The sequence below is a fragment of the Lissotriton vulgaris genome, chromosome 3_1, assembly GCF_964263255.1.
Source record: "Lissotriton vulgaris chromosome 3_1, aLisVul1.2, whole genome shotgun sequence".
Classification (NCBI taxonomy): domain Eukaryota; kingdom Metazoa; phylum Chordata; class Amphibia; order Caudata; family Salamandridae; genus Lissotriton; species Lissotriton vulgaris.
This window is the reverse complement of record NC_141689.1, coordinates 2,119,632,959-2,119,647,714: the sequence shown is the minus strand read 5'-3', so window position 1 is coordinate 2,119,647,714 and position 14,756 is coordinate 2,119,632,959. Positions and strand designations below refer to the sequence as shown.

Genomic DNA, 14,756 nt, shown 5'->3' with positions numbered 1-14,756 from the left:
TGGGCCAGCCTTCCCCACAACATATGAGCTGACCATAGGGAGAGCTGCACAGGGTGTTCTTTTTCAACGGGTGGAGGCTAGTTAAGACAAAACATGTGTTTTAAGTTCTTAACAGGGACTTGGAAAGTTTGGGGTAAGGTGGTCAAACTAATGAAGATACTGAGTTCATCTGCAGCCAGCTATTATACCATGAATAAATTAGCCCCAGCCAAGAGAATAAAAACAGGAAACAAGGGTAAGGGCGCACCCTGGTTCACGAAGGATCTCCAAGCTCTGAAACGCACGCTTCACCACCATTAAAGAAGGTGGCGTAAAGCTTCTGAGCCACAGGCCCTCGCAGAATACAGGGAAAAACTCGCCACCTACAAAAAGCGCTGCTTAGCAGGTAGGCCGAATATTATGAGAAAAGCATCCCTATGACAACTAATAAACAAAAATAAACATTTAAAATCCTTAAGGAATTAAGTCAAAAACATGCGCCAGTTGCGCCGTCTGGCTATCTACTTGGTGCATTAAGGAATAGTGATTTATTTTTTTATAGTGCTATGAGATCCCAGCCTGAAGAAATAAGCACTGTGCATACGTAAATCATTATTAGTATGATGTGTTTTGATTTTGATTCATAAAGCATGCGGTTACCCAAAGGTGTCCTGGTACTAACATAAGAATCCAACACAGAAACAAAGAAGTCAATAATGATAGGGATGGTTATTTAGGAACTTGCATATTCTTAAAATATTGCAGTGGCGGCTTGCAGAGGTAACGCTGTGGCACGGTGAGACGGGGTGAGGCGGGCTGGGTGGTGGGGTGGTGGAGTCCGGCATACAATGGCGGATATTTATTTACATATACCTTTGCCATCGTATGTCGGACTCCACTACCCTACCCCACCCAGCCCCGCCCGCCCTGCCCCCCACCCCACAGCATTACCCCTGTGAGCACCACTGAAAGATTTGGGTCAGTATGGATTGCAATAGGGAGGTTGTGTAATAGAAATATACGTATATATGTTTATATGTTAGTAATAAGTAATCAGGATATACCTAAAAGCATTGCTATGTGTACATTAAAAGAATGCACTCCAGACCTTAAATGGTAGCACCCTTGCATTATCGCTCAAGAAGAATACATCTTTGACATCGCGGAGATCCAGCTGACTCCATCAGTTGAATCCTATACTGCCGCCTGAACTGCCTTTATGTTTGATAAATAATCAACTGCACAGGGTCAAGCGATATGAGGGGACAAGTAAACCCAGGGCCACTGAAATTAAGTGGCAGGTTAAGACCAAATTGTGTTGCAGGATTGATTAAATTATGCAACAAGAAAAGGTAAACAGTGTGGCAAAACTCAGGACATTTTGTGATGGTTTTACTTCATTACTGTGACATTTTTGCATTTGTTAACACTGTTGGCATTGGTTTCCTTTTAATGGTGCTGGTTTAACACTCAAATATAGCAATACGCATTAGAAATTGGACCAGTTAACATTTGCGAAGGGCCTTTTACTGAGCTGAAACACATGTTGCCATTATTTTAGTATCTATTGATCCATTTGAGCTAGAAACTACTTTCTTTGTTCAAATCTACAGATGATGCAGAAAATTGTAGATTGTGTGGCAAATATGGCAAATACATAATAATACAGAAAATGTAGTGGCCACAACCTCACGTAATTTTACTATCCTTGACTAATTATGGCTGTTTTACACTTCTTCCTTGCTTGCATGAGGCACTAGTAAACACTTGCTATGCCAGTGCTGATTTGGGCCCTGGAGCAATGGCCCACTGGAGGGAAAATGGAAGCAGAGGAAACACTATAGTCACGGCATCAGAGAGATGCAACATCAGGGATGAGGCAATACGGGAGACTGTATTTATACGAAATGCCAGAAAGAACAGGACTTCACAAGGCAGTAGCAGTCATTAGTGAAGCAGGTGCAGTGACATTGCAGTCCAGGGGTCTGAGGAACCCACTGGATGACAAGTATGACTGTCTTTCCCTAGTAAAAGATTATGGGGCTTCATTTGCTAAATGGGTGGCAATATATTGGAGGTAGTATCTTCTTAAAGAGAGAACTGACAACTTTGAAACAGGGGAACTGGTTTCAAGGCCCGGCATCAGATCAACATTCTGTGATTCTGGGCAAACTCAAACAATGTGACTCTGATCTTGTGGAATGTGTCTGATAATCAGGCAAAGTCTCCAGTCTTTGCTATATAACGTACCAAAAAACAAAATGGATAGGGAGCATGGTTCAAGATTGGAATGTTCATACAGCATGGTATTTTAGTGCAGTTGGTGCAGTTGCATTAGGACCCAAGAGTGACTGGGGCCTAAATATCCCAAATTATGAGGAGCATGTTTTCTTTGTCAATTTCATTTTTTTGTTTGATGAATTTTCCCTCTTATAAGTCCCACATTTAGGGCCGGACTGACTACCGGGCAGTTTGGAATGCTGCCGAGCTGGAGACTGATATTACTGTGGTGGGGGATGATTTTGTTCATGGAGGTCTGCGGTGCTTCGAAATAATTAAAGCAAAACAAATTTCGTTTAGCACACGCAGGTCTCCATGAACGAAATCAGGCCCCAGCTCTGCAGCATTCCAAACTGCCCGGTAGCCAGTCCGGCACTGCCACATTTATTGTGGATCTGTTATGAGCTACAGAAAAAGTATCCATAAAATTAGCTCATAAGTTCTGCACCTGAGCTCAGCCTTGTCCCGTTCTCTCCCCAATCCTTGCAATAAAGGTTTGGAGTTTAGAGGGGTCCCAACTTGAAAACATTTTACTTTGGGGGCTCAGAGCAAAGGGTTTGAAGACCTCTGAGTTAGGTTTATACTTGGCAGTAGACGCCCTGGCTGCTTTTTTTTATAGATGCAGTACACCGATAGAATATTGGATTTTAAACACCTTCAATGGTGGTTGCCTCAAATCTGCTCCTCGTCTAAACTGTCCCACATGTGGCAGGACTTACAGATTTGGAGATAGGCATTATAGCCACTGCCATCTCATGATTTTCAGACATCGTTTGCAGCCCTCTTCAAGCCTGTAGCCCTGCAATGTAATCCAACTTATCCTCAGAGTCATCCTGGACAGAATTAAGGGACAAGTGAACACTCAGTTATTAGACCAGCAAGCTGACTGCCGCAATGATAGATCATACACAGACCAGGTTGAAACACTGTGCATCATCATTGAGCAGTCGATGAAATGGAACTCCCCCATCTAAGTCAACTTCATTGACTAAAGGGGGGACAGCCCCCTGTGGAGGGAGGAGGCAGAGAGACCGATGGCGGGAGGGAGCCCCCGGGGGGAGGCAGAGACCGGAAAATACTGATCATGTATGGGCACAAGCACATTATCCCCATGCACTATATATCTAGGAGCATATTTAGAAAGAAACAGATGGTCGCGGTGCTTGAGGGTATACATCAATGAAACGGAAGGTTTCAAGCATTTGAGAGGCCATGTCATGCATGTATACACAGATTTAGGAATAAGTGATGAAAAATATGAAATTAGTTATTTTTATTGACATTAAACACTTATATACCAGTTAATTACTTCAATTAACAAAATAGAAATTCAGGAAAGGCACCTGGTAAATGTGTATGGAAAAGATAACTACTAGAATGAACTTAATTATGCAGTGGTTGAATACCCATCACTACATAGTTACATGGAAATGGGTTTCACACATCTGTTGGGTTGGTTACTTATACTTGTATTGCTCTAATAAAAAGAGCAGGGGTATAATTGCTTCCAAACAGATTCAGTTTGGATCCATGTGGTGGTGTTCATGGTATATGCAAGTAGGAGTAACCAAGATTTTTGCCAACATTTGAAAAATCAACCTTTTGGATTAGATAATCTTCCCAAATCATAATGAGTCTTCAGTGTTTGTGGAGCAAAAAGAGAAAACATTCAATTTCAAATCAAGTAGTAAATGAGATACCTAGCTTTGAAAGAACAAATCAAAATTATGTTACCTTAATGTATACAGAACTCTTCCATCATTCCATATGCGAAGCAGGCGATTTGGTGAAGTTATCCAATGTGCATCTGATTTCCGCGAGTTCCTGAAGAACGTGTCCGGAATCCATATTTTTCCAACCATGTTGCTATTTAACATGAGCACCTTCATGGAACTATTAAACTTTAAACGACTGTCATACCATGCTTGTGCAAACATTATATCAATTGTGTATTCCTAAAATAAAATAGAAGCATTATTAAAGTAACATTGTCATGGAGACAATCTTTACAGTACAAACTAGGCAGTAACAGAAATTATAACAGTATGTATGTCATCTTCAGTAACATTGCTCCAACCCGATATATAAAATGTATTGGGTTTGTAAAGTGCTCTGTTGCCCAAAAGGTTGCGGAAATAAAGTGCCTCTAATATGTAGAGTGAGGTGCATGAAAAGGGGGTCTGACTAATTATCTTATACCCTGCCATCTCTGATGTTTATCCTATAACTAGGGACCTCTGGTAAATGAGCATTACAGGAGCGGTGAAGTATTTTAGGTATGTGAGTAACAGTCCTCTTTCTGAGGTAGAGTGTCTAAGTGCCTCTGAATGCTTTGTGGATCGTGTTTGTATAACTGTTATTAATTTTCTAAAATATAGTTTGTAATTTTAAGTGATTAGAATTGTTTTTAATTTAATTTTTAACAGAAATTCATGGTGTTGTAACAGGATGTTCATGGATTGGTGAGAAGTTAACTCAAATAATGATTTTTAAGCAAATATGTGATTGATATTCATTATGTGTATTAGGTAATATTGATTTATTAAAATTATATTTTCTGTACGGGTTTCAATGTTTGTAAGGGTATGGGGTGGGAAGTTAATTATGGAATAATTAATAAACAATATATAATTCATTATGAATTATTTAATTGATTCTTATTTAATATTAATGTAAATTGTGTAATATCTTTAAATTTGATTTTTATTTTTGGTGTAGACTGTTGGGTTAGTATTGATATACCACGGGTACTCATAGTATGGCCGGCGGGCCGCCAGAGGCCCAGCAAGCCTTTCTTGGTGACCTGCGGACCTTGCAGGCATTGTACATGTGTTATATATTTTTTATTTTTGAAGAGTGTCAGCAAACACCGCAGCAGCAGCGCAGACTTCGAGAAACTCTGCTTTATGGAGGCCGGGCGATTCCAGCGATAGTCAGAGTGGAGATGCAGGGGCACTAAGAGGTGAAATATAACAAAGCCTCATTAACAAGTAAATGGCCTTGTAAAGACCGGTGAAGTATACTGGGGTGCGGCTGTGTATGACCAGGTAGCTGTCTCAGCCCAGGCTGCCAGGGGGGGAGGTAACAGATGGTGACAGACAGAGGGAGCTAAAGGGAAAGAGACAGAGGGAGGGAGACAGACAGAGGGAGACAGACATAGGGAGGAGTGCCACAGAGAGAGGGAGACAGAGGAAGCGAGACAGATAGAGGAAGACAGAGGGAGGGAGACAGACAGAGGGAGATAGACGGAGACAGGCAGAAGGAGACAGATGGAGGGAGAGGGAGGGTGACCGAGAGAAAGGGATACAGAGAGAGGGAGACAGACAGAGGGAGGCAGAGGGAGAGAGAGCGAGAGGGAGACAGAGGGAAGGAGACAGAGGGAGGGAGACAGAGGAATGCAGACAAAGGGAGACAGAGGACAACAGACAGAGAGAGATAGACGGAGACAGGCAGAAGGAGACAGATGGAGGGAGAGGGAGGGTGACCGAGAGAAAGGGATACAGAGAGAGGGAGACAGACATAGGGAGGCAGAGGGAGAGAGAGAGAGAGGGAGAAAGACAGAAGGAGACAGAGGGAGACAGACAGAGGGATGGGGGCAACAGAGGGAGGGAGACAGAGAAAGCGAGAAAGATAGAGGAAGACAGAGAGAGGTAGACAGACAGAGGGAGACAGATGGAGACAAACAGAGGGAGACATAGGGAGAGAGGGAGAGAGAGAGAGAGAGAGAGAGGGAGAGAGAGAGATAGAGAGAGAGATAGAGAGAGGGAGGTGAGGGAGACAGAAAGAGAGGGAGGGAGACAGAGAGAGGGAGGGAGAGATAGAGCGAGGGAGGGAGACAGAGAGAGAGAGAGATAGATAGAGAGAGAGAGAGAGAGAGAGAGAGAGAGAGAGAGAGAGAGAGAGAGAGAGAGACAGATGTGTGTATGCCGGGTCTGGTGGCTCAGTGAATGAGGCCTTCCGCTGCAGGGGCCTGTGTTCAGCCTCAAGGTCACAGGTTTTTTTTTCTAGCCACGCCCCTCCCCCTCTGACCCTGCCCCCACCGGTGTGGCCACAAATCACCCCTAAGTCTGGCGCCTAAGAGAAAGTTTGTGAGTACCCATGGGATGTAGGGCGGCAAAATAACTAAGTAATAAGTAATTAACAATTATTCATTTATACATTTATTTTCCTTACATCTTAGTTGTAGGTTGCTAGGTTTTCAGGTCATAGGGTGGAACATTATTTAAGTAATGATTAATTAAATATGAATTATTAACTGTTAATTAATTAGTTAATTGAGTATCAATTATGTAAATGGTGTTATACTTATTCATTTTAGTTATATTTTAAGTGTGGGCTGGGATTGTGAGGGTATAGTACAGTTAGATAATTAAGTAATAACAAAAAATTGAGATTGATACTTAATTATTTTAGGGCCAGATGTGTGACGGTTTTTAGCGTGCGCAAACAAGTCTTTGACCCGTTTGCGCATGCTAAAAACCATCGGCCCATGCACAAACAGAATTTTGCAAGTTGCAAATCAAATTGTGACCCCTTCCACATTGCAAATACATGCAAAATTATTTTAAGGGCTGGCAGTGGAATCTGGAACCATTGTCTGTCCTTAATAAATGCAACTAAAACGTTACATTTTTTTGTTTCAATGCATCTCCTTTTCCTTTAAAGAAAACGGGCTGTATTTGAATAAAAAGCTGCTTTATTTAAAAGCAGTCCCAGACATGGTGGTATGCTGAGCCAAGCAGGCCACCATCCCTGGGAGGGCCAGCCATTCCAAATGGGGTCGCAAAATGCAAGTGGCGAACGAATATTCATAAGCCTCGAATTTGGCGACCCCATTGGGAATCGCAAACAGTGTCCAAGACACTGTTGTACATGCCAAATAGCAAGTCGCAAATTGTGAGTCGCAAAAGCGATGCAATTTACGAGTCACTATTTGGCAGGTCATATTTCTGGCCCAAAGTGTTTAATAATCAGTTGAATTGTTTAATTGTTTTTTATTTTTTATGTATTTACATGTTTTGGTTAAATAATAATGTTCATACTAAGAGTTTTATATTTGTTCTAAATTAATAAGGTTATTCAAATATGTAATGTGTTTGAAATAAATAATTTTCCCTGATTAGACCGGAGGGAGAAGAGTAAATGTAAGCCCTCCGAATTACAACACTTTCCTTACTGGTGCACAGACTGTAGTGGGAATAGTAAATTTTAACCTTCTGAAGCATAATCTTTTCCGTACTGGTGCACAGATTGGAGTGGAAATAGTACATTTAATCCATCTGAAGTTTAATGCCTTCCCTACTATTGCACAGACTGGAGCATGGACCAAGCCCAATCCAGCCAATTAAGGTAAGTGATTTTCTTACGTGTATATTTATGTTCAGTTCAGTTCAACAAAGCTTTATTTCGATATAAAATATCTTAAAAAGCACATCACAATTAAAAACACATTTCGTTCAAAATGTAACCAGGAAAAAAGATTATAATGACAATCATTTTTATAATAAAATAGTAAAAATATGTTAAACCAGAAACAGCATTGCTGAGAGCTTAACCCCTTCGATGCTTGCGACGGAACCGTTCCGTCACGAGCGCCGGTTAGGCTGTGCTTATGACGGAACCGTTCCGCCACGCCCGTTTCTTAGAACCTGCAGCACAGCGCGAAAATTTGCGCCATGCTGAAGGTGTTAAAAACTGGTAACTATACAAATTCATCGTAGGGCTTTCAATCTTAGCAGCCAAGCCCAGCTTAAATATTTAGCCACCCCACAAGCTAACACGGTATTTACATCTGCTTGAAGAATTCTGAGGGCAGTCGAGTGATTCCTGGTCTCGAGCTGTCGACAGACAGGTCTTAACCACTTCAATCAAGGTTTAGTGTAGGCTGGGCATCCAAAGAAGAAGTGTGGAATATTTTGAACTACCCCTGCACAATATGGGCAATCAGCAGGTGTTTGGTTGGGAGGTTTCCACTTGTTTGTGCGTTCGTGGACGGGAAGAGTTCCCATTCTGAACTGAATGAAGAGGGCCCTGTCTCTAGGTTTCTGGATAAAATCCAGGTAAGGCTCAAGACGAGGCACTGTCTTGTGCTGGAGGAACTCATCAGTCAGTCTACTCAGATTAGGATCTCGATGATCTTGGTTATCAATCCATGTCCAGTATACTCTCCTAATTTCCGTTTACGACAACGGGACCCCTGACTCCCATGCATGGTTAAGGCCGGTGGCCAAAAGAAGCCTATTTATATTTGCTAACAAAGTGATCTTATAAGATCCCTGGAGATTCATTACTTCTTTTATGCCATCGGCATATCTGGATAACTCAGGGGTACACCAAAGGCGCGCCCAGTAAAGATGGGGACGCAAGCTAATTAGATCCTTAATTGAGCGGAGGCCCAGGTCACTCAGAAGGGGTTTACTAGGAGTTCCCCTGGGAAGTGAAACAAGCTCCCTAAAGAACTTATTTTCTGCTGTCACAAGGGCATCTACATTATTGAAGCCCCAGAGCTCGGCTTCATATAATGCGCAACCTACAGCCTTTGCGGCATAAATCTCCAGAGCAGGAGTGATAGGTCTGGAGATTGAGGCTCGGTGCTCTCTCCCAATAACTCCCACATCCCGCTTATGGCTTAGGGTCATTTTTTCAATGTGTGGCTGCCAATTCAATTTGTCCGAAATTCTAATCCCCAGGTAGTCAAAAACTTTAACACGCTCTAAGGGCACCCCATCAAGTGCGAGCGTGGATTTAACCGACCTGCTCGGATTAAAATAAAGGAGCTTCGTTTTGGTGGTGTTGATTACTAGGCCCCTCAAATTACAAAAAAGACAGAACCAATCTAATAGCTTCTGTAAGCCCGCCGGAGTTTTCGATACCAACAGCGTATCGTCCGCAAAAAGTAATACGGGGACCTTATCACCAGCCAAAACAGGGGCATCGGCATTGATTTCTGACAGGAAAGACACTACCCCACTCACAAATAGCGTGAATAGGGTTGGGGCCAAAACGCATCCCTGGCGGAAAGCTCTATTCACAGGGATTTTGTCTGCTTTTTGATCCTGGGTGCCCCACCTAATACGAGCATAATTTCCGTCATGCATGCGGGCCAAGAGGTTCAAAATAGGCGGGGGAAACCCCATCTCCCGTAAGACCATCCAAAGACGCTCTCGGGGAACCAGGTCAAAGGCGTTCTTCAAATCAATAAATGCGAGATAAAGACCGCCCTTGCCAATGGTTACAACTTTCCAGTGCAGTAATACCAGCCTAAAAGCCTGGTCGATTGTACTCGTGCAGGCCCTGAACCCCGCCTGGTATTGCAAAATGATATTATTCTCCTCCGCCCACAAAAGAATCCTCTCCAGGAGAACCCTACCAACCACCTTATGACCAGCATCAATAAGACTTATTGGGCGATAGGTAGCAGGGTCCCCCCTGGGCCCCTTCTTATAAATGGGAATCACCTCAGCCCATTTCCAAGAACTTGGAACTGGTGATCCCTCGAGGATGGCATTAATCAGAAATGCAAAGTGTATAGCCCATTGTTCAGCATTGGCTCGAAACAGATCGCCTGGAATTCGATCCTGTCCCGGCGCCTTAGCTGATACAATTTTGTTTATAGCCGCCACCACCTCATTTTTCCATACGGAGTCAAAAGAGCCTGAAGGGGCCAACGTAGATGCCATAGGGTGACCCGAGTGCCCACTTCTCTCTATAGCCTCGTTCCCTGCATACAATCTGCTAAAATGATCTAACGACTCCCAGTCAGTGATGTAATTGGGGATTTGGTCCGGATTGCAACCGTTGGATTTTCTTACCAAAGCCTAAAAGAGTTCGCCATTCTTAGACAGGCTCGCTGTCTTCAGGCTAGCCCAGTGTGATTCCTCCCATGCCATTTTCGCCTCTGAGATGGCTTGCCTGTACTGGAGTCTTGCTGAGCGTACCTCAGCGGGATTGCGGGTTTTAATAGCAAGTATTAGTATGGACTTTTTCCTTCTGCAGTTCTTATTAAACCACTGCTCTACTGGTTTCCTGTTAGGGGGTACTTTTTAGGGGCCTGGGTCTCCAGAAAGAGAGAACCTATCAGGTCGATTGTTTCAGCGTAAATTGTCTCCACCCCAGGGGGTCCCACCTTATTCGTACAGGCTACAGAAAGTTTGAGGGTCTGATTACTTACAATCTCCTCAAGGACACAAATTTTCTGTTCATTCAGAGTGAATTTTTGCCATTTGATAAAACTTTCGCAGTTAGATGGGATAATTGCCTTTGTTAGCACCCGAGGTCTAGTACTAGTCAGATGCTCCACATTTTGCTACAATTCCCGCATGTAAAGGGACAAAGGATTACGATCGCTATGAATAGATGGAATGACAGACATATCGATCACATATTTCCATAACCTTATGTCAGCCAAAATATAGTCAATTCTGCTTGGACAGGAAACCCTATTGTATGTGTTGGCTCCCAAATAGTCAGAGGGCGTGCGCCCATTAACTGGTATTAAACCGTGTTCCAGCATTAATGCATTTAATTGTATGACAAACGGTGACCAGTTCTTCACAGGCGGGATCAGCAAAAGTGGTATGCCCCATCTAGCATCCTCATCATGTATTCCTACAACATCATTGACCGCCAGAGGTTCAAATGTGCAATTTAAGTCAACAGCGATCAAAAATAAGGAGTCAGAGGGGCAGGATGAAAGTATTTCAGACAAAATGCAGATGGTTGGGGATTTTGCCCCCCTTGCAAACCTCTGACAGAAATGTTAAAAAGTTCCAAGGTGACGCTGTCCTTTGAGTCCTTAACTGTTAATCTCAACAGGTTCGGTGATACACATGAATGGTGGGTAATTTTACAGTTAAGTGCAGCCTTAACCCATATGATCAGTCCACCGGATGGACGGCTGCACCCGGAGGAGATAGCTGGTACATGGAAACAAGAAAAACCGGGCTTGTACAATGGCTCAAGACTCCATGTTTCCTGGAATATACACAAATCATAGTCATCAATAAAAGTATTCCAGTCCGGTAGGGATACCTTTTGGAACAGACCCGCTATATTCCACGAGAGAATTTTGAGATTCCTAGTGGAGCCCCTACAGGGGATCAACCCACTTTTAGAAGAAATGGGGTCTTGATCATTTTCTATATTGCCTCCGAGTTGGTACAACCGAGATTGGCAGTTCGAGACCTGGGAACTGTAGAGGCCTAGGGGGACTAGTGATACAGCTTCTTGATGGGGCAGCTGTGTTTGAGAAAACCCCTGCATGAACATGAAGTCAATCAACAGCCTCCAGTCCACTAAACCGGTTTAGACTAAAGGTTTGGCTCGGGGCTAACATGGACTCGAGCCGACCCCCATTGGTCAATCTCCTCCCATTCCGCTGTATTAATGTCCAGCCATCGCCTGTGGTTGAAATATATCCCGAAGGATAAAAATAGGACAAAGGGAGGAATAGAATAGAAGCACCTGGGCTATGCTGTTTCCAGCTACAGATGTGTCCCACTGTCCTTGGGTCTTTAAAATTGACTAAAACACAATCCCCCCTAATGTCCTTAACCAAGTAACCCACCCAGGAAACCCTTTGCACCACACGTATTTTACTTGAAATATACATTGTTAAGGGTCTATATTTATTTAGCCAGTCAATCACCTTGTTCCTTAAGTACGAAAAAGATTCTTGCTCGTCCTTTCTCAGAGCCGGATACCCTGCTAAAACTACCAGGTATGGACTTACTTCTGGTGGTAAATCGATATTAATCCCCCCACCCGCCAACAGGCTCCTTAGGAGCCCAGTCACCCTCTTTCAACCATGCTAAATTTCATTGGCTTGATATTACAGCTGTTCCTTTTACTGGTGCCTTAATTAAAGGAGCAGCTGCAGCCTGTTTAACTCTATTCGAAACTAGCGGGAGTATTGAATCAGTAACAATTCCCTCTGTCCGAAACTCATTTAAGGGAGCTTCGGCCCTAACTGTATTTACCTTTTCCAGGGAGTCAACAATTCCCAATGATATAGACTCAATCTTACTTAGCTTCTGTTCAATCCTAGATGACCTATCTTCTACTGGTCGACGAAGGAGACTAAGTAAATCGCCTATCTTAGCCAGTAAGGGGTCCTCCATTTCCACCCCAATCTCTGGGCTCTTATCCCCCTCAGCCTGGGAAGCCACTCTCAAGGGTATAGGATCTTCTCTAGATATATGTACAACTGCCTGAGTAGTCACGGAAGCCTGCCCCTTTTCAGCCATTAATGTTCCCTTACGTTTGGGCAACTTCTCCTTCTTTCGATCGGTAGCAGTGGCCAGCCCCTGTTTGTGCTTTGGGATAGCTCCATGACGTCTTTCACGTAGTTGCCTGGTGTTGTGCTCCCTAACAGGTCTGGGTTCACTTAATATCTTGGGAGGTGTTAACGATAACAAATCGGAGGCCATAGACTGATTCCCTGTAAAAGAATGGTCGAGGTCACGAACTGCCAAGCCGGTATTTGGGGATTCTGGGATCACAGATGCACCAATATTATTAGTTTGACCAAGGTGGTCGGGTGTCCGTACATAAGCAATATGCCCCATGGATGATCTTCTGGCAAGTGCCAAGTCCTGTGAAACCCGCCTCTCCATCAGTGAGATCCCTGATCAATAGCAGTATTAACCTTGGTAATAAACGTATCCCTGAATTCAATTAGGTTTACATTGGCCGCCTTAATCCCGCCATCCTTCTGAGCCATTGTGGTACAAATAAAGCTATGATATGAATATGACACTTACAGTGAAGACCTCCGATCTGGAGATATAGGAGGGGAGGACCGTCCCGTCCTTGAGCGTTCTTGAACGGGCCTAAACGGGCCTGCCCTTGGCCCTGGCTTGAGCCGCGCGTGTCCCGGGTTGCGCAGGAGGGTCTGTTAATGTAGGGCAGATGGGCGAGCTGATACCGGGAAGAGGCACTAGCTGTGGTCAAGCAGGGAATGCTGGTCCTCGCAGTCCCGGTATCCCGCTGCACATAGTAAATCTCCTCTCCTCGTTGGCCCCAGTACACAGCGCTTCACACAGCCCCTCCAGTGGCCAGAGTACAAAGTTTGCAGTTCACCTCGCAACGAGCGGCTACCGTGGAGCGGGAGCCGCGAGGCGTTTTTAAGCTGCGGGCAGGCGGCCGGGCTGATACCGGCAGGAGGCTGCAGCTGTGGTCAAGCAGGGAATGCTGGTCCTCGCAGTCCCGGTATCCCGCTGCACAGAGTAAATCTCCTCTCTTCATTGGCCCCAGTACAGAGCGCTTCACACAGCCCCTCCAGTGGCCAGAGTACAAAGTTCGCAGTTCACCTCACAACGAGCGGCTCCCACGGAGCGGGGGCCGCAATGCGTTTTTAAGCTGCAGTCAGGCGGCCGGGCTGATACCGGGAAGAGGCACCAGCTGTGGTCAAGCAGGGAATGCTGGTCCTCGCAGTCCCGGTATCCCGCTGCACAGAGTAAATCTCCTCTCCTCGTTGGCCCCAGTACACAGCGCTTCACACAGCCCCTCCAGTGGCCAAAGTACAAAGTTTGCAGTTCACCTCGCAACAAGCGGCTCCCGCAGAGCGGGGCCGCAAGGCCTTTTTAAGCTGTGGGCAGGTGGCCGGGCTGATACCGTGAAGAGGCACCAGCTGTGGTAAAGCAGGGAATGCTGGCCCTCGCACTCCCGATATCCCGCTGCACAGAGTAATTCTCCTCGCCTCGTTGGCCCCAGTACACAGCGCTTCACACAGCCCCTCCAATGGCCAGAGTACAAAGTTCGCAGTTCACCTCACAACGAGCGGTATATTTATGTGCATATTGCTGTGTATTTCTTATTTGTATTATGTGTATGTGTTATGTGTATATGTATACATGTGTATGTGTATATGAGAGCATGTTATGCATATTTTGTGTATTTGTTATACTGAATTTATAAAGCGTGTATAATATGTGTATATTATTTGCCCCCCCATGAGATTTGCACCAACCACAACTGCATCTACCATGGCCATGCAGCTGAAGTTGTTTCTGGTGGTGTGTGTCCTGTCTGTCAGGGAGAGGATGAGATGGGTGTCATTGGTGTGGGAGATAACGGTGATATCTTGAATGATGTTGGTGAGTAGTATGATGTATATGTTGAAAAGGTTGGGGCTGGCAGATGATCCCTGTGGGACACTGCATATCAGTTTCATGGAGTATGATGTGAAAGGTGGCAGTCTGACCCTTTGGGTTCTTCCTGTGAGAACGCAACAGACCCATTTGAAAGCGGATCCATGCATACCAATCGTGTGGATTCTTTTGATGAGGGTGTTGTGGGAGACAGTGTCAAAGGCCACATAGAGGTTGAGCAGGATGTTAGTCAATGTTTCTCCTCAGTCGCGGATGTTTTGAATGTCACCATGGGTCACAATGAGTGCAGTTTTGGTGATGTGGTTTTACTGAATCTTTATTGCGCATTGTCTAGACTAGGGTGAAGTTTGAGGTAATTTGTGAGTTGCTTGTTAATAGCCTTGTCAA

The 14,756-nt window shown here is 44.5% G+C and overlaps 1 protein-coding gene across 1 annotated transcript in view; it reads right to left on the bottom strand.

The window, feature by feature from the left end:
* GABRG1 (gamma-aminobutyric acid type A receptor subunit gamma1) overlaps positions 1-14,756 on the bottom strand; it is a 666,028-nt gene that overhangs the window by 495,222 nt on the left and 156,050 nt on the right. Inside the window, exon 4 of the mRNA XM_086962691.1 lies at positions 3,994-4,214. Coding sequence (XP_086818817.1) covers positions 3,994-4,214 — 221 coding nt within the window. The remainder of the gene's footprint in view (positions 1-3,993; positions 4,215-14,756) is intronic.